General features: G+C 41.6%; 1 protein-coding gene across 1 annotated transcript in view; it reads right to left on the bottom strand.

The window, feature by feature from the left end:
• Positions 1-2118: 2118 nt before the first annotated feature.
• Positions 2119-19123, bottom strand: part of CYS1 (cystin 1) — a 35166-nt gene continuing 18161 nt past the window's right edge. The window contains exons 2-3 of the mRNA XM_020992682.2: positions 12522-12571; positions 2119-8971 (exon numbers count right to left, since the gene is read on the bottom strand). Of these exons, the coding sequence (XP_020848341.2) occupies positions 8866-8971; positions 12522-12571 (156 nt within the window). The 3' untranslated portion in view covers positions 2119-8865. The remainder of the gene's footprint in view (positions 8972-12521; positions 12572-19123) is intronic.

The following is a 19123-nucleotide window of genomic DNA, read 5'->3' on the forward strand; positions in this document are numbered from 1 at the left end:
GCAGAAGGTTCAGGTTGGTTCCCAGAGAAGATGAACTCTTAAGTCAGTGACTGAGTGCCAGGAAATATGTATTACTCAGCCTGACTCACTGACACTTTGGTAAATGTTTAATGCAGCCTTTGATTAACTCCCATCTCCCCAGCTGGAGGATGTGATTAAGTGTTTGTTCTGGAGATACCCTGCCTTACAGTTAGCAAGGGCTTCTGAATTTTGGGGCAGTTTCTGGACACTGATTGGTTGTCTAGTACTGTCCTCTCTCCCCTCTGGGCGTTATCCAAGCTGCTCCTCATGGCTGAGAAACCTCTCCTTCCCATCTGTGGGGTTGAAACCATTCTCAAGGCCTAGCTCCAATGCCACCTTTTTCTTGAAAGTGGACCCAGAGGAAGAGAAACAACTTATCCAAAGTCATACAGGTCATGAGAAAGAGAGAAGGAACCTTGCTGGGAATGCTTTCTGTCCTTACCTCTGCTGGCCTCTCAGAATCCCCAGCTTCCTTCAGACTCAGCTTAAATGTCGCCTCCTATTGAAGACCTAGGGGCAGCTAGGTGGTGCAGTGGATAGAGTGCCAGCAGGAAGACCTGAGTTCAAATATGGTCTCAGATACTTATTAGATGTGTGACCCTGGGCAAGTCACTTAACCCCGTTTGCCCCAGTTCCTCTCTGTAAAATGAGCTGGAGAAGGAAATGGCAAACCACTCCACTATCTTGCCAAGAAAACCCCAAATGGGGTCAGGAAGAGTCAGACACCACTGAAAAGACTGAACAACAGCAGTTAGAGACCTACTCTGATCCTCCTGGCCCCTTCTAGTTACTACTGACTTCATCTCATTCTCCAAGTTATTTTGTTCGCACTTAGTGTTTATTTTATCTTTGCTATCTGTGTACAAGGAGTACCCCACCCCACCCCTCAATTGAATATACACCCCTTGAAGGTAAGGAGTGTTTTGTCTAGAACTTTGCTTTTGGTCCTCCAGACCAGTGATTTCATTGGTAGAGCGAACTCCCAGTGGGGAAATTCACTCTATCTAACCAGTCAATCCTTAGCATTTATTGAGCACCTACTGTGTGTCAAGCACTGTACTAAGCCCTGAGGATGCAAAAAGAGGCAAAAGAAAGTCTCTGCCCTCTATGTATTGCATAAATAGGAAATAGCTGAGGGAAGGCATTAAAATTAGGGAAGGCCAGAGAAAAAGCCCTGGCTGAGAGACAGAGAGAAGGTTCCATTTGTAGAACAGCAAGGAGGTTGGTCTCTGCAGACCAGCAACCGTTTTTGCAATTTAGAATCTTAAGAGAGTTGCCTGGGGGATAGAGAAGTTAAGCACCTGATGATAGATGCCGTAGAATGAATAGAGGTGGAACATCTGGCAAGAGCAATGGTTTTTGAGTCAGAGGAAACTGGTTTGAATCTTGCCTTTCCTTTTCTGCCTTTGTGATCTTGAGTAAGTCATTTCCCCTGGCTTGGCCTTAGTTTCCTCTTCTAAGTAATAGATGATAATAGCTAACATTTATACAGTGCTGCAGGGTTTTCAAAGTACTTTACATATTCTCAATGGATTCTTACGGCAATCATATAAAGGTAGGTATGGTATTATCCTATTTTACAGATGAGGAAACTGAGGCTAAGTGACTTGTCCAGGGTCACAGCTACTAGGTACCCGAGGAGGGATTTGATCTCAAGCCTTTTTGACTCTTCCAAGTCCAGTGCTCTAGCTATGCTACTATACCATGCTGCTTGATATTCCCTTCTCTCATGTGAGATCCCCAAAATATCTGCCCTGAATTCAAGGTACTACTGATAATGTTTTTCTCTGTCCAGCCAAAGGACACAATTAGTTCAAAGCAAAGACAGCTCTGGGTAGCTAGGTGGTGCAGTGGATAGAATGCTGGCCCTGGAGTCAGAAAGACCTGAGTTCAAATCTGCCCTCAGACACTTATTAGCTATGCGACCTTGGGCAAGTCACTTCACCCTGTTTGCCTCAGTGTCCTCATCTATAAAATGAGTTGGAGAAGGAAATGGCAAACCACTCTAGGATCTTTGGCAAGAAAACCCCAAATGGAGTCATGATGAGTCAAACACAACTGGAAAAATAACAAAAAGAGAGCTCTTAGCAAAGTGCATAACATTTAGTCAATGTTTATTGATTGAGTAAATTGATTTAAAGGAATAGTATAGTAAGAAAGTTTGCAAACTTTCCCCCTATAAATCTAGGGTATACTCACCCACAAATATACACATCATTAGTAATGAGAGTGATCACACAGAAATATGAAGTGAATGGAAATAACTGTGAAGGGGCCTTTCAGGCCTCCATAGCTGACATCATCAAGCTGCTCTCACTCTGATGGTCCCCATTGGACCCCTGTGGTGGCTAATTAAATAGTCTGCACTGGGCTGGTTCTGTGGGAGCTGTCATGCAGGCAGAGATGTTATGCTGACTTTATGTCCTCTTGGCCATGATGTACCCACCAAACAAAAGGCAGGCAGATTATCTCCTGTCTAAGCTTAGGTCTTTCTTTTCCATCCAGGCCCCTTTGTTTGAGTGGAGATCAAAGACTTCTATTACACATTACTTTCTTACTTAAGGTTAGAGACTCTTAGATACTCCTGAGAGCCTCTTCAGATTAGTGTACAAATGGATTTGGGCCACGACTAAAGTTAAACTAAGGAGCAAGTTTTGCTTCTATCATTTCGCCAGCAGAAAAACTCGAGTCTCCCTACATTTGTAAAATGAGGGGCTTGTTATTGGGGAAAATTTCAGGGTATCCATGAACTTGGATGGGAAAAAATATCTTTGCTTCAATTGGTTTCCTTTGTAAGCCTATGCATTTTATTCATGCATTATAAACATTATCCTAAGAAGTGCATAGGCTCCATCAGACTACAAAAGGGAGTCCGTGGCACAAAAAATGCAGAGAACTCCTGGACTAGATGATGTCCAAGATCTCTTCTAGTCCTAAATCCTCAGACCCTGAGGACTGGTTGGGGATCCCTGCTCCCTTCTGAGGAGACTACAGAAGGGCATATTAAAAAAAAAAGGTCTTTGAAGGCAGAAATCATGTCCTCATCTGCGCATCTCTTCCAACTTGAGCATAGGACCTCAGACACCAAAGGTGATTGACAGATGTTGGAGAATGAATATCCTGCTGCTTGACTTAATGGTTTTAAAAATTGCATTAAAGCCTTTTGTGTCTGGTCTTAAGCTCTTCCTTCATTCTCTTTCACTAGCCTTCCAATCCAACTCAAGAAGCTGCAGCCTGTGCGATGGCCATTTGCTGGTAAAACCATCTCAGTGGACAGGCTAAACCAGGCTGAGGATAACTGACAGGCTTCAAACCAGTCACTGAGTTAGGGGGATGTCTCCCTTAAGCATGTGAAGATTTCCCCTTGTATAGTGAACAGATGGGAACAGTTCATTCCAATGCCCACAAAGGCAGCTAAAGCAGGTGCTGTGGGGCACTCAGAACTTGTTCAGACACCAGAGATGCCAAGGTCATCCACTGCATCCCGGGGCCATTGCCAGCGCTCTTGACTTTTGTCTTGCTACTGGATTGTGATGACTCTGAAACGGAGAGAGGCCGAGGACTTTGTGCAACTCTGTCTCACTTAAATCCAATTCAGTGCAATTTGACACATCGCTCAGTGATGTCATTGGTCCTCTTCAAAAACAAAGGATGAACAAAAACAATCCAACCCCCAGGAGATCATAAACTCCTCCAGGCAGGGACCATGCCGTCTGACATTATTTTATTCTCCTTGTTGTTGAGCACAGCAAGCTAATACATGTTTTGGTTGAGAGCAGATTTCCCTGTGTGACCTGGGCGGGACAAGAGTGGATGCTCAGCTCTTCTGAAGCCATGTCAGCTCCATTTTATTGCCTGGCCCAACAATACAAGTTAGTATTTTTTTTTCTAATTTCTTATATATTCTTATATTTCTTACCTCTTTCCAGGAAGGTTTTTTTTTCTTCTAGGCATGTGATTCATGGGTATATTTCCTCACTCCTAGTAAGGAAACCTATGCAAATCTGCAACTGTACAACCGGACACTAAGACATTAAGTGACTTTACCTAGTGACACCACCAATTCGTGTAAAAGACAGAACTGGAACCCAGGTCTTCCTGATGTCAAGGCTGATTCTCTATCTGCTACAGCAGAGATATTTTTTGTTAGGTCAAGTATTTCCTGACTTGTGGCTTTAAAAAGCTTAAATTGGGAAAGGGTAGGGGATCATCTTTTGCTAAAAACAAAACAAAACAAAATAAAAAATACACAAAAAACCTTGCTAATTTATCCTGTTTGTGCAAAATACCCAAGTGTCAAATTAGAAAATACCTGTGAAATCTGAGACAGGGCTGTAAAAGCTGAAACAAAACACCTCTTTTCACAAGGAAGATTTTTACTACTAAGATAGTAATGAAAATATTTCAGTTATACTTAGTACAACTTGGTTTTCTGTGGTTATTTTATCCATTGAGGATAGCAGGGTTTTGCTTTTTTTTCCTCCAAGGTGAATATTCTCTGATTAAAAATAGTCCTGTTCCCCTTCCTTCTACATGTGTTACATGACCTAGATATGTATAGACAGATGATATTCTCATGCAAATCGGCTCCATGGCTGGAACGTTGGCTTTTCAGAGAGGGCACAGCAAAAGCCAGGGATCATCAGAATCATTGTGCTGAGAAAAACCTGCATGTCTTTGCATCTTGTAGCTTCCTGAAATAGCTCTAACCAAAGTAAAACTGGGCTTATGCTTTCTTTCAAAAAGGAAAGTTGTCCCTCAGCTCTGAGGATGTTTGAGCTGACCTCTTGAGAGGTTTGGGTGGCATGTGTGTATTTTTTCCCATCCACCAGCTCCTTAGGAAAAAACTGCTGGCTGCTGCAGGTAGGTTGAATGGATTTGGAGCCAGGGCACCGGGCTTAAATCTTGTCTCTATGAATGACTGTGTTGCCTTGGATAAGTCTCTTCCCCTCTCTCAGCCTATTTCTCCAGCTGTCAAATGAGGGGGTTGGACTTTGATCTCTATGGTCTTATCCAGCACAGAGGCTAAGATCCTAAATCAGAATTGCCCAAGAAAAGTAATAATAATAAGTTGATTTGCCCAACACAGCTCTGACCAGCACTGGATAATCACAGACCCTTAGGCCTTGCCACTTTTGTGAAATACCTGTTAATAATTTTCAGGTGATTGTTCTTGTTTGGACTTGTCGTTTGTAATTTCCAGTCCAGCAATGCCTCCTCACTTTTTTTCAGTCTCCTTGGGGGCAGTATGGTACTCTTAGAAGAGTTGGTAAGAATGGGGTTTGTGTCATAGCTACAGTAATTACTAAATGTGTAAGCAATGGGTGAGCCATTGTAGATACAGGGAGCAAGGGAGGGTTGGCAAGTATCTTTGAGATGAGAAGTAAAGGCTGGCTTGGGAGAGCCTTGGGGGAGGACACCCACTAAGCTCGCTATCTATGTGGATGTCATAAGCCTTCACATGAAAGAGCCTTGCTAATTATTAGTTATCTGGCTGTCCCCGTGAAGACTAAAAAGATCCTTTCAAAGGAATCCTGGTTTTGGCCCTGATTATGGATAGTGAATTTATACTATATGTGAGCAGGTGGGAAAATGTCTGAAGACAAAGGCTCTTTCAACAAAGTTGGTCTGAACCTGAGGGTGGGAGTGGGAAAAGCTCTGATCATCACCTTTGCCATGGGTCAGTGGTGGGCAATGAATCACCCAGTGGTGAGTCAGTGTGGGGGAACAGAAAGAGAACACTGAATTTGGAATCAAAGGACCTGGGTTCAATAAGCACAGTTCCGCTACTTACGATATATTCAACTTTGTGCAAGTTATTTCATTTCTTTGGGCCATGGGTTTCTCCTTAGTCAAATGAGGGGGGTTGGACTTGACTAGCAGTTGGTAACCTGAGGTCCATGAGTTTGTGAGCTTGGATGGAAAAAAATTATATCTTTATTTCAATAACTTCTATTTTATATATTTTCAATATTTTAATTTATTTTATTTTATGTTTTATCATATTTATTTTCAATAACTTATAACTCAAAGTTAGCATTTACACACACACACAGACACATGTGTGTGTCTGTGTCTATGTATGTGTATGTGTATGTGTATGTTCTGAGAAGGGGCTCATAGGCTTTACCAGGCTGCCAAAGGTCCATGGCACAAAACAGGTTAGGAAGCCTTGAATTAGACATTCTCTAAGGTCTCTCCCAGTTCTAGAGTCCATGACCTTAGATGTAGCTGTGGCTAGGAAGAGGAGACAAAGACTCTATCTCAGGCACTGGAAGCCTCGTAAGGCCTAGTCACCAGGGAGGACCTACTTGGTCTGTTGATGTAGGCAATTTCTTTCTTCCTTTTTTTTTTTTTTTTGAGTTGGCAATTTCAAGTTTACTGAGTTTGGAACCATCTCCAAAGAGTCAGGAGGATACCCTCGTGTAGGGGCCAAGGAGGCTAAATCCTGCCTCATCTGGAGTGGTAGAATGGAGAAGCAGACAATAGCTGGAATACTGTATTCAGTTCTGGGTGCCAGAGTTTAGGAAAGGAATCAAAAAATTGGAGGGCATCCAGAGGAAGATAGCCAGGAATGTGAAGGGCCTCAAATCCATGCCACATGAAGATCAGTTGAAGGAACTGGGAAAGTTTATCCTGGGGAAGAAAAGGCTGGGGAAAAAGGGGTGTGTGTGTATGTGTGTGTGTGTGTGTGTGTGTGTGTGTGTGTATTGGGGGGAACAAAAGCGGTGTCTTCAATTATTTGAAAGGCTTTCCTGTAGAAGAGGGATTAGATTGTTCTATTTGGCCCCCTCAGAGAGTAGAACCAATGATGACTAGAATTTACAAAGAAGTAAATTTGGCTTAAAACCAGGGGGGAAACCCTGAACTTCCTAATATTAGAGCTTTTCCAAAGTAGAAGCAGCTGCCTTGGGTAATAGTGGGTTCCTTATCACTGGAGTCTTCAAAGACTATCCTGTACCAGATATGTTGTGGTGGGGAATTTTTTTTTCCAGTATGAGTGGGCTAGATGGCAGGTTAGATCCATTCCTGCTCTGAGATTCAGTGACAGTGAGATCCTGAAAGCTGGACAGCAACTACAAGGAGAAGGAAAACACTTAACCTCAAACTCATTTCCATGTCTTTTACCTTATCTCTGCTTTTGGTAACAGAGTTTGTTAAAATAAATTGTTGCTGGAATTCATTCTCCCTTGTGGTAGACAATGTGACACCAATTTTCCAGGCACAACCGACGGTTTATGCTCCAATGTCTAAAAGTACAAACTAATTTTTTAATTAGAATTTAGAATTCAGACTCCTTGTCTCATCTCTGTCAATAAGTAGTGATTTGGACCATGGGACTAATAGTATATGACTGATATTTGCACATCTCTTTAAGATTAACAAAGCACTTTCCCATAATGGGATGGGTGGTAGTTATATTATTACCCTTATTTTACAGATGAGGAAACTGAGACCCAGATAAGTGAAATGACACAATCACATAGGCTACAAGGGCTGGCTGGTGTGGGAGCTAGGAGGGACCTTTGAGGTCATCTACTCTAACACTTTCATTTTACAGATAAGGAAACTGAGGCCCAGTGAAGGGAAGTGTTGAACCAAGGTCACATTCAATTAAAGTAGTACTGAGCTGCCTCTCAGTTTCTATGCCCAGGCCAGAGATGTCTTTCGACACCAGGGAAATATTTAGATTCACAGGAATGCCAGTGGTGGAAGGGACCAGTCCAATCCCTTCATTTTATAGATAAGAGAACTGGGACCCCAAGAAGGGTCAATTGGTCCCTTGAATTTAAATATGTAGTGTTTTCCTTTCCCCCCTACTTAAAAGAATAGACAGAGGAACAGGTTACTTACAGAGCACCCTAGTTTAGTTTCCCCTCAGTTTGCCAAATATCCAGTCTGGATCATTATAGATCATGTTCTAGAGCTGGAGGGAAGGACTGAAAATGACTGGACAAGTAACTTGGCCAAGGGTCACACAGCTACTAAATATCAGAGTTGAGATTTGAACTCAGGTCCTCTGATTCCTCAGAGGCAGTGTTCTTTCCACTGTACCATGTAAGAATGGTTCTCAGTACAGTCAGTCCTTGGCCAGACACTTCAGACAACAATACTGGATGGCCAGCCATGCTAAAGACCACCTTTTGGGGCTGACTTCTGAAAGGTCACATTTTTCAAAGCTAGCTATCAAGTGGAATATAGGATAGTATAGTGGAAAGAGTACTGGCTGAATAGTCAAGAGACCCAGTTTCAAGTCCTGGTCTGCAATTAGCACCTTTTATGATCTAAGGAAGTTATCTTTACAATTCTCTGGACCTCAGCTCCCTCACCTGCAAAATACTAATGTCGGACCAGATGATCTCCAAGGTCCCATCAAGACATAATAGTCGGGGGCAGCTAGGGGCATAGTGGATAGAGCACCGGCCCTGAAGTCAGGAGTACCTGAGTTCAAATCCGGCCTCAGACCAAACATTTGACACTTATTAGCTGTGTGACCCTGGGCAAGTCACTTAACCCCAATTGCCTAAAAAGAAAAAAGAAAGAAAGAAAAAAAAGACATAATAGTCTAAGGATCTATAAATACACTTCAGAAATGATTGTTGTCTTACTGGAAGGCTCTACACCTTCCTCCACACTGACCAATTGCCTACTAGAGATGATTCCCTTAGTGGAGGAATAACTTGACCCCACTGGGTTATGTATTGTGCGAGCTCCTGGCTGATGGGGAGAAGGGGCAGAGACAGAAGCTGACATTGCCTCTCATCTCCATGGAAGATGTGCCTTTTTCACTGCTCAGGGGCTGTCATTACAAAATCACAAGTCTTCCCTGGCTTGTGCCAACTCTCAGCGGCCATATTCTCGCTCAATGCTCGCCATCAGCTCCTCTTCTGAGCAGTCGTACAAGATGGGAGTTTGTCTTTCAGGCCTCTTGCTGCTTGTGGTAGAAGTCCTGTGGGTAAAAAGACATAGCAGGGATGTTTAAGAGCAAGGCCTGTCAGGTAGAGCACTGTTAGGGGGAGACTAGTCTTAGAGGGTAGAAATCTCAATTTGGTCCCATGGGATGGGCTCAGGCACACATCCCGAATGCATGTCCAGAGGCTCTAGGGCCAGCTGATTAAGAAAACTTTAAATAAAAATAAGTCTGGCCCAAAGCACAAATGCTATACATCACAGGATCCAAGAAACAGAGATTACCTAGTCTAATCTCCTCACTTACAGGTGAGGCACAGAGAACTTGTAAGTGTCATAGCCAGGATTTGAAAACAGGTCTTTAGATTCCTAATTCACCACTCTAGTTACATGCTACCTTCCCAGAGAATAAAACAGTGATAAAGCTGGAAGGGACCTTAGAGGTCATCTGAGTCATTCCCTTCATTTTATAGATGTGACTCTGGGCAATTCATTTAATGTCACTGAACCTTGATTTCCTCATCTGCAAAATAAGGATAATCAATCATACTTATGCTGCCCACCTCAACCCTTAAAGTGCTGTATCAATGTGAGCTGTTATTATTAGGAGTGGGGAAACTGAGGTCAAAGGAAGAGTTAATTTATTCAAGGTTACATTGTTAGTTTTGAGGTGGTTTTTTTTTTTTGGTAGTTCACATCTGGCCTCAGGCACCAGCAATGTGACCCTGGGCAAGTCACTTAACTTGTTTGCCTCAGCTTCCTCAAATGTAAAATGGGGATACTTACAGCACTTACCTCTCAGGGTTGTTGTGAAGATCAAGGGAGATATTTATAAAGTGCTTAGCACAGTGCCTGGAACATAGTAGGCACTTACTAAATGCTTGCTTCCTTTCTTCTAACTAAGGTAGGATGTGAGGTCCCCTCAGGCTCAGTTAGGTACTCTTTCCACTAAATTAAGTTGTCTAATGGTTCACTTAGGCCTCTTTGCCCATCTTGGTGAAAGATGGAAGCTCATAGGATGCAAGGGAAATAGCCCTTTTGTCTTTGGTTTCCTAGAATGAATGAATGAGAAGTATTTATTAAGCACTTAATATGTGTCAAGCACTGTGCTAAGCGCTGGTTATGCAAACAGAAAGAAGAGAGTCCCTGTTGTCAAGGAGGTAGCCAGGTGATACAGTAGATAGGGCATTGGACCTGGAATCAGGAGGGAGACAGGATTTCAAATCCTGACTCAGATGCTTACTAGCTATGTGACCTTGGGGAAGTCACATAACCTCTCTCAGCCTCAGCTTCCTCATCGGAAAAATAGGGATGATAATAATAGCACCTACCTCACAGTGTTGCTCATAAAGTTCAAATGAGATGAGATATGTGATATGCTCTGCAAACCTTACAGGGCTGTATAAATACTAGCTATATATATATATATATATATATTTTTTTTTTCCTAATGGGGAAGATAAAAGATTTAGGAAAGTTTAGCTTCTAAGTCTATGAAAAGGTATGGGTCATAAGGGTACAACTACAGGGTGGATAGCAAGGCCTGGGTGTCTGAACCCACCACCATTGGGAAGAGAGGAGTGGGCCCATGAGTTAGAGTGGAGAGAGGTTCTTAGATTTCCTCTGGCAGGGGTGGGGATTAGGGTTTGGTGTGTGTGTGTGGGAGTTGAATGTTAGAGATTGAGAGTGGGCTTAGACGGGGGAAAGATGTTGGCTTGTACCCATTATCACCATAGTGGTTTCTAATAACTGCACAGACACTATTTGGCTGTAGTGTGTGACTAAGGTCCTTGGAAGGACAAAGAGTTATTGCTGCCTGGTCACTAAATGCCTGCTGTGCCTTATGACCTCCGGCAGTATTTATAGCTGACCGGGAAAAGCACAACAAATAGGTGAGAAATGGGAGATGTTTTACTATGTTTTCATAGCAATTTATCCTTGTGATCAATGACAGTGAGACCATTATATTAGGACTCTAGCATTTCTGTCTCTAACATGCTGTACTGAGTCCAATTCAACGAGAATGTATTAAACATCTACTATACACAAGGTACTGTGTTAGATGTTGGGTATGCAGCTGGTTAGTCAACTAGCATTTATCAAGCACCTACTATGCATCAGACACTATGCTAAGTGCTGGTGACACAAAGAAAGGAAAAAGAGAGTTCTAAGGCGCTTCAGTCTAATGGAGGAAGTTCAGATGCGGTGAATTTGTAGTAGATCCAGGAACCTGATGCCTTTCAGCAGTGCTGGGTGACGACTGATGGTTGGTGAATGACAGGATAAAGGAAGCAGCATGGTAGAATGGAAAGGGCCTGTCTCTGCCAAACTGTTCCCTACCTTCATGGAGGTTACTTTCTACTAAGAAATATAACATAGAGACAGATAAGTAATATCTGAGGATGGAGACAATACTAACAGTGAGTGGGGTCCAGAAAAGCTTTGTATAGGAGGTGAAACCTGAGCCTGCGTTTTGAAGAAAGCTGAGGATTCTAAGTAGCAGAGGTAAGAAGAGTATGTATTCCAGGCATGGGAGAACAGACATGGAAGCAGAAAAGGGAATGTTGTGTTTGGGCAGCATCAAAGAGACTTGTTTGACTGGAGGGTGTGTGGGTGGGGTGGTGACTATGGTGGCATGGTCAGACCTATACTTTAGGAAGAATATTTTGGCAGTTGCATAAAGGATGGATAGGAAAAAGGAGAGACCAGAAGCAGGAAGAATAATTAGGAGGCTAGCTTTCTAATAATAGTCTAGATCTGAGATAATAAGGGCCTGAATTCAGGCCAACAAGGACTAGAGAGAAAAGATGGATATATTATGGAAGTAGAATGGATAAAGACTTGGAAACTGCCTGGATATGTAGTATAAGGAAGAGGATGACTTCACAGTTGGAAATCTGGATGACTAGAAGGGTGGTAGTATCGGGAGTGTGCTGGTAAAATGTATAACCACTGGGCTATCTGGAAAAAATGCACATATATTTCTAAGTTGAATCTATATCATTAACATTTTCTTAAGTCTAGATAATCAACAAAACAATAAACCAAGCCCTGATTTGTAGAGGTTGGTGATTTCTAAGGTATAAATACTCACACTTGAAATCTAATAATCTTTCAAGCTGGTTAGAGCTGGCCCCAGCAAACTGCTGGGTGTTACCCTCAACAGAAATAAGAAAAGCTTAATAACAGGTAAGTTTGGGGGATGGGAGAGATAATGAGTTCTATTTTGTATGTATTAAGTTTGAGATGTAAGTGGAATATCTGGATGAAGATATCCAGCTGGTTGTTGGTGATAAGAAATTCAGACTCATAGGTCTAGATACATACATTTTGCAGTCATCTGAATAGAGATGATAATTCAACTCGTGGGAACTGATGAAATCACTAAATGGATATAAATATAAGGTCAAGGACTAGGAAAGTGACTCCAGGTGGGTTTGGGAGGGATAGGAGTGATTTGAGGGGCTGGTACTGATATGATGATTAAAAGTCTACTAATTGTCTGCAGAACAATCATGTTCTAAGGGCTGGGCCCTCATTGGCTAATATCCCCATTATACTGGTAAAAACAGGATTTCCATGATACTTACTCAAAGGTGTTATTGTTCTCTATATCCTGAGTGCTCTGCACAGGAGATACCTTGGGAATAATAAAATGAAGGAGCATCAGAGAACTATCAGAATGATCGATGAAATATCCAAGTCAAATACTTGCTGTGAGATGGTGACACCTTCCATCATCAATCATACAATATAACATTTAACAACTGAGATTAGCACCTCATTTTTTCTATTCATTTATTCAGCAAAATTATTTATTAAGAACCTGATGTATACAAAGCCTTGAATGCTAGGTACAGGAAGAGACCCAAAGTTTGGATAGGATTTAGTGCCTTCCCTCATACAATTCATAGCTTACCAAAGGGATGAAATACAAACAGATATCGATATTGTGTATTACATGATAACTACATTAGAGGGATACAAAAACAAAAACCATGCTGAGGTCTATGGATGAAGATCATTAATACCTTGGGGAATTGGGGATCAGGGAGGCTTCATGGAAGAGGTGGCATTTGGACTGGGCTTTAAAGAATAATTAAAAATTCAATATATGTAGAATTGGGGGGGTCATTTTAAGCATATAGAAAGAACAGTATAAGCAAACACAGAAGTGGAAAAGCAAAAGGCAAGTTTAGGAATTAGAGCATGGTCATTTGGCTACAGTACAGAGTATACAGAGGGAAAATTTTATGATGTAAATTTGGAAAGGGAAGGTGTACTAGATTGTGGAGTGCTTTGAATGCTAATACTCAAGGTTAAGGTCTTTGATGTTAGGAACTATGTTGTTTTTTCTATCTCCAGTGCCTGGTATAGACCCTTGCATTTAGTTGGTGCTATTTCTTGGCATTGTTTTTCATTTTTGACTACATTTTCTTTTGTGCTTCCTTGCAGCTGATCCTGTTTCATTGTGGGCTTTAATGATCTTTGAAACCCTTGACTTTACCAACCCAACAGTTATCGCAGCATCTTGAAACGTGTGCTACAAATTTTACACATTTCTCTAAAGTAACATCCAGTCTTTCAAACCACTGAATTTAAAGTGCAACAAAAGAAACCAATGAAGCCAACATCTGTGGCATGAAATCTAGCACTCCACTGGCAGGTGATTAACTAAAATTAGGGAAACCAGCTCAAACCAGTTTCCCTTGGTCAAGGTCAGACTTCAGAATCAGCCTAGTGTCAGTAGATTCATTCCACCATGATCACTGCTGTCGCAAGATGCAAGCATATCAAAATTATTACTTGTAACCACAAGAATGTCTGGGACTCTGGGACAGTCTGGCACAGTCTTCGACAGGTGGTAATGCTGCTTCTGGGAAGGTCAAGTGGTCAGAATGGACTAATATGTTAAAGTCTCCTATATGAAGCCACTAAAGCATTGAGCCTTTAGAGAAGGAAATTCAGACTATTTTTGAATACACAAATGCAGAAAATTGTCAAAATTGCCTATCTCTGTGATGCTGATGAATATAAAGACTGTGCATGCTTATTATATAGTACCAACGTTTGCAGACTGCCAGTGCATCCTCCCCATGATACAGCTCTTCGGAGACAGTTGTTTCCCTCCTTTACTAGTGATGGACTGAAGATATGTTTTATCAGTGCATGGCTACTTTCAGTTAGAAATGAAATGTTTTGTTTCTAGTTAAAGGTCAATGATCTTTTTAGTTCCATGCTCTCCCCAAGAGAAGTGTCTATACAGTTACTGGGTGGAAAAAAGCGCTGTTAGGACTTCCATAACACAGTCTTCTTTCTGTCCCTTTAGGCAATGTCCACCTCAAGGATCTTACTTTTTTTTTTTTTGCTTTTGTTGGTGGGGCAATTGGGGTTGAGTGACTTGCCCAGGGTCACACAGCTAGTAAGTGTCAAAGATCTTACTTTCAATCTAGTCCAGACATCAAGCCTCCCTACAATAGATTGGAAGGAGTGACCTGGTGGTGTGCATATGGGATCCCTGGACATTCAGAAGGAGATTTAACTATTTGCATTTATTAAAATAGAAGTGCCAATAAGCTTGGCATCTCTCAAAAAAATTACTTGTTCCAAGTAATTTGTACACTGCTATAGGTGTTTCTGAGGATAGAAACATGTCTGAGAAACAGTCCAAAGTCTCTCCAAGAGGTCCCTCTCTCCTCCTCCAACTGCATTTGTTTTTAAAAATTTATTGGAAGTCATGTTCTATGCTGTTTGTACCGGGGCACAAAAATTGCTAGTTAATGGCTTTAGCTCCTTGAATATCAGGCTAATAAGTTTGTGCCTTGTCCTGTGGGAAAGGGGGAACTAGAGGAGTTTCTAAGTGGAGGTGGTGGTATTAACAGGAGTGAAGTGTTAATGACAATTTGAAAATAAACCTCTCTCTATCCTTCTTGTAAGTCCAGTTGGTGAACCTTCTAGGCTGTGACATTACAATGTGTAGTTCTTAGGCATGGTGACGATATCCATGCCTATGTTAGGGATTCCTCCTTGAAGGGTAGTCTTCAGGCTCTAAGTGAAGCCCAGTGGAGAAGTGGTAATGAAAATAAGGTTGAATTTGGGGTCAAATAAACAATAACAATAATAATAACAACCGGAATTTATATAGTAGTTAAAGGTTTACAAAGTGCTTTTTATGTGTTCACTAATTAGATCTTCACCATAATCTAGTGAGGTGGGTGCTACTATTATCCCCATTTTCAGATGAAGATACTGAGGCTGAGAGGTTAAATGACTTGCCCAGGGTCACACAGGTACTAAATGTCTGAGGCAGGATTTGAACTCATATCTTCCTGGTTCCAAGCCTGGCACTCCATGCACTGAACCTTCTAGTTACCTCTAATTTCAGGTTCAAATTCTAGTCCTGCTATTTACTACCTTTGTGACCTTGTACAAATCATTTCACTTCTCTGGGCCTAAATTTTACCATTGTTAAAATGAGGAGCTTCGGCTAGATGATCTCTAAGGTCCCTTCTTGCTTCATAACCTAGGACCTTAACTACACTTAAAATAGAAACTCATGTGACTGTTCCAACCAGCTCACTGCCTTCTCTTGTCTGAAAGTTCAGAGAACACAACAGCTTCTGTCAATTCAGCAATTCTGAGCAGCTCTTCTCAGAAGCCCTGCCCACTGACACCTGCAGCCGCAGCAGATGGAGAGCAAAAGGCTCAGAGTTATTTTCCTTTGGCTGTTGAAATGTTGAACTTGGTTGGGTACCATCTGGTTTTCTACTAGGACCAAGAAGGATTGATTGCCAACTGGGTCATGGAAGAGGGCAACCAATTGAACATACCTGCCCTTTTGCTTATCTTACCTCAATTCCATTTACCAAAGTCTTCTGATGGTTCAGCGTGGCTTAGAGATCATCTTGGGCTCCCGAAGGTTTGGATGGCAGAGGATAAATTCTGCCAGTTCCTACCAAGCTGGGAGGACTTCACATATGGACTTGGTAGTTGACTGTATGTCTATTTTCTGAGGAACAGTCTAACTTATTTCATAGAGTCTCATTACTGGGATGCTATTCTATATAGGTGGTGAATTTGGGGAGGGGAGGGTCATTTATGAAAACCATCTACTAAAGTGTGGATGGTGAGCCAAGTCAATGAAGGAGGTGCCCGCACTGATGAAATCATTGATCCTTGAAGCATCTTCAATCCACCTCATGTTCTCTAAATCTCTTCCTCCCACTATTCCCCAACTGACTCTCAGGTCTGTTTCCTCCTTCATTATTACAATATTTTGATCCATGAATCTGCTTAGGAAATCTGGAGACTAACAAACATGACTGTGGGGCTTTGGAAAAAGCTGGGAATCATTTGAATCCCAACTCTGTGGATGACTATCCATGAGATCTTGGGCTAGTCATTTCCCTTCCACTGACCCTTAGTTTCTTTTCCTAGATATTATACCATAGGATCATAGATAAAGAGCTGCACGGGGCCTCAAAAACAATCTAGTCCAGGCACCTTATTTTATAGATGAGAAAAGTGAGGCCTAGGTAGGTCAGGTGATTTTCCGAGGTCATACAGGTAGTAGGAGTCAGTGGTGGGATTTGAAACCAGTTCCTTTGCTTTTAGAACTAAGGCTCTTTCTACCGATCCCTAAAGTCCTTTAGAGTCCTCAGAATCTATAAGAAGCTATAGCCCTAGAAGTGGAAGGCACCTTGGAGTCCAACGCCATCATTTTAAAGAAAGTGAGATCCCTAGAGGTGGATTGATTTGTCCATGGTCACGTGGCTAGTAAGCCACAAAGCTGGGATTCAAACCAGGTCCTCTGACTCCAAATACAGTGGTACTTCCACTAAACCTCACTTCAACCTCTTCTGTCTTGAAATTCAATGCAAAGAGCAGTGGCTCCAAGCAAGGGGACTTGGGTTCAAATCCTACCCTTGACTCTTAATACCTGTGTGATCTAGGGCAAGTTCCTTAACCTCCTTGATTCTCAATTTCTTTGTCTATAAATTCACAGGGTTGCATACTTCCCCTGATACTCAATGGTTTTGAAGTCAGAAGACTTGGGTTGAAATCCCATCTCTGCCTCTTATTACCTGGGTTATCTAGGGCAAGTCACTTGAAATCTTTAGATCTTCATTTCCCTCACTGAAAAATGAAGGGATTGGAGTAGATGGCCTTCAAAGTCTCTTCTACCTCTTAAGTTCCATTCTATAATCCTGTAATCTTGGAATCTGTCTGAGCCTTTGAACTTCCTATTGCCTTTTGGATAAGATGACTTGTGACTTCCTTGTTACTCAGATTAGTCAGTAGCCATACCTAAGGGTCTAGTAGGTTAGTAGAGAAATGTTGAACACTGGCTGTGTGACTGTTTCTCTCTAGCAACTCATTGATGCACCCAATAGCTGTTTATTTCTCTTACAAAGAGTAGCTGGAGAATGTTCTGGTAAACCCTACCAAATTGAAAAGGCTTCAAATACAGGCCAAGGGACAGAATGTGTATTGGCTATCTGGGGCTGGCTCTTGCCAAATAAGGGATGTTAATCATCATAGGCCATCAGCAACATGCCTTAGGGACTGCCGGATCAACAAGCCCCAAGCAAGGGTGTGTGGATGGCACAGTGCATGCCATCACCACTCTTCATAAGGCCAAACAATAGTAGGCCTAAAGGTTGTCAGCAGACCTGGGAAAAAAATATATCTGTTGGCTATACTGTTTTGGAACATGCGTCTTAGCTGAGCTATGAGGTTTTCAACTAAAGTCTGTTAGAGCTGCAAATTAAACTAATAAAAACATTCTGTACAAGCAAGCTTCAATGGAATATAAAGCATCTCATACCCATTATCTTATTTGAATTTCTATACATCCTTCAAGGTCAAAATCCAAATGGCCACCCCCTTCCTGAAGCCTTCCCTGATTATATCCTCCCCAGCAAAAGTGATCTTTCTTTCTTCAGCTCTTATATAACACTTCTGCACTTATATTTGTGTGTGTGTGTGTGTGTGTGTGTGCGTATGTGTGTGTATCTCATATTCCTGACTAGGTTATAAATTCCTTGGGGAAAGGAACCATGTCTTGTTTTTCTTCATTTTGCCCAACACTTACCATAGGGTTTTGCACATAATAGATTCATTAGATTTATTTAATTTGATTCTCACAATAGCTATGAAATGTGTGTTGGACAGGGGGATTAGTAGGGTTTAGGTGGAAGTAACGTGGAATTAGGGATCTAGGTTTAAATTCCTTCAAGGACACATTTGAATGAATCAATAAATGAGTGGATGGATGAGTGAGTGAATGAATGGATTTAATGAAAAAGCATTTGTTAAACTCTATATACCTAGAATTGTGCTAAACACTCAATCTCTGCCCTTGAAGAACTTATATTCTAATAGGAGATAACACATGAAGAATATTGGTCAGAGAGGAATGTTTTGGTCAGGGAAATCACAAGGATGATGACTGGAGGTATAGGACAATTGATTGACATGTCATTTCCAGGAAAGGTAGTACTTATTCAATTACTCTTCCCAGAGCAAAAGGCAGAAAATGGGGTTGGGGGAATGAGAAGGGTGAAAGAAAGTATGGCATAAAGATGGCTAGGTAACAGCATGGTGGGATGGTTTGGGCTAGATATAGTGAACCATCACCTTATTCTCACGTAAGGTGTTTGATACTGTAATGGAAGATGACCTGTCGTGAATTAAAATGGAAAAATGGGTTCCCTGCAGATGGTGAGGTCTTGCAGATATTCTTTTCTGATGATGACATTGCTCTGATTGCATCAAGCCCCAAAACAATGTAAAGGTCTTGAAATGAAATTCACAAGCATTAAAATAAAAAAGTCAACTTAATAATCCACATAAATGAATCAAAAACGAAATGGACAGACCATTGTATATATTGGACAGACCCTGAGGGTGAATAGACAGTGAACAAAGCCCACAACTGAACAGGAGAAAGAGAATAAAATGGGAAACTTTGTATTTTGTATGTCTTTGGGAAATTATGTATCACTTTCAGTGAACCCTGAAATAAAAAGCCTTTTCTTTCTAACACCAATATTTAAAGTCTCAAAGTATTCTCCTGATGATACCATATAGCTGTGATCTAAAACAACCACATGCTCTAAGGCAGAGCTTGTGGTGAGGCAGCTAGGTAGTGAAGTGAGTAGAACACTGGGCCTAGAGTTAGGACGACCTG

This window comes from Phascolarctos cinereus, unplaced genomic scaffold, assembly GCF_003287225.1.
Source record: "Phascolarctos cinereus isolate Bilbo 61053 unplaced genomic scaffold, phaCin_HiC Scaffold_2;HRSCAF=192, whole genome shotgun sequence".
NCBI classification, from domain to species: Eukaryota; Metazoa; Chordata; class Mammalia; order Diprotodontia; family Phascolarctidae; genus Phascolarctos; species Phascolarctos cinereus.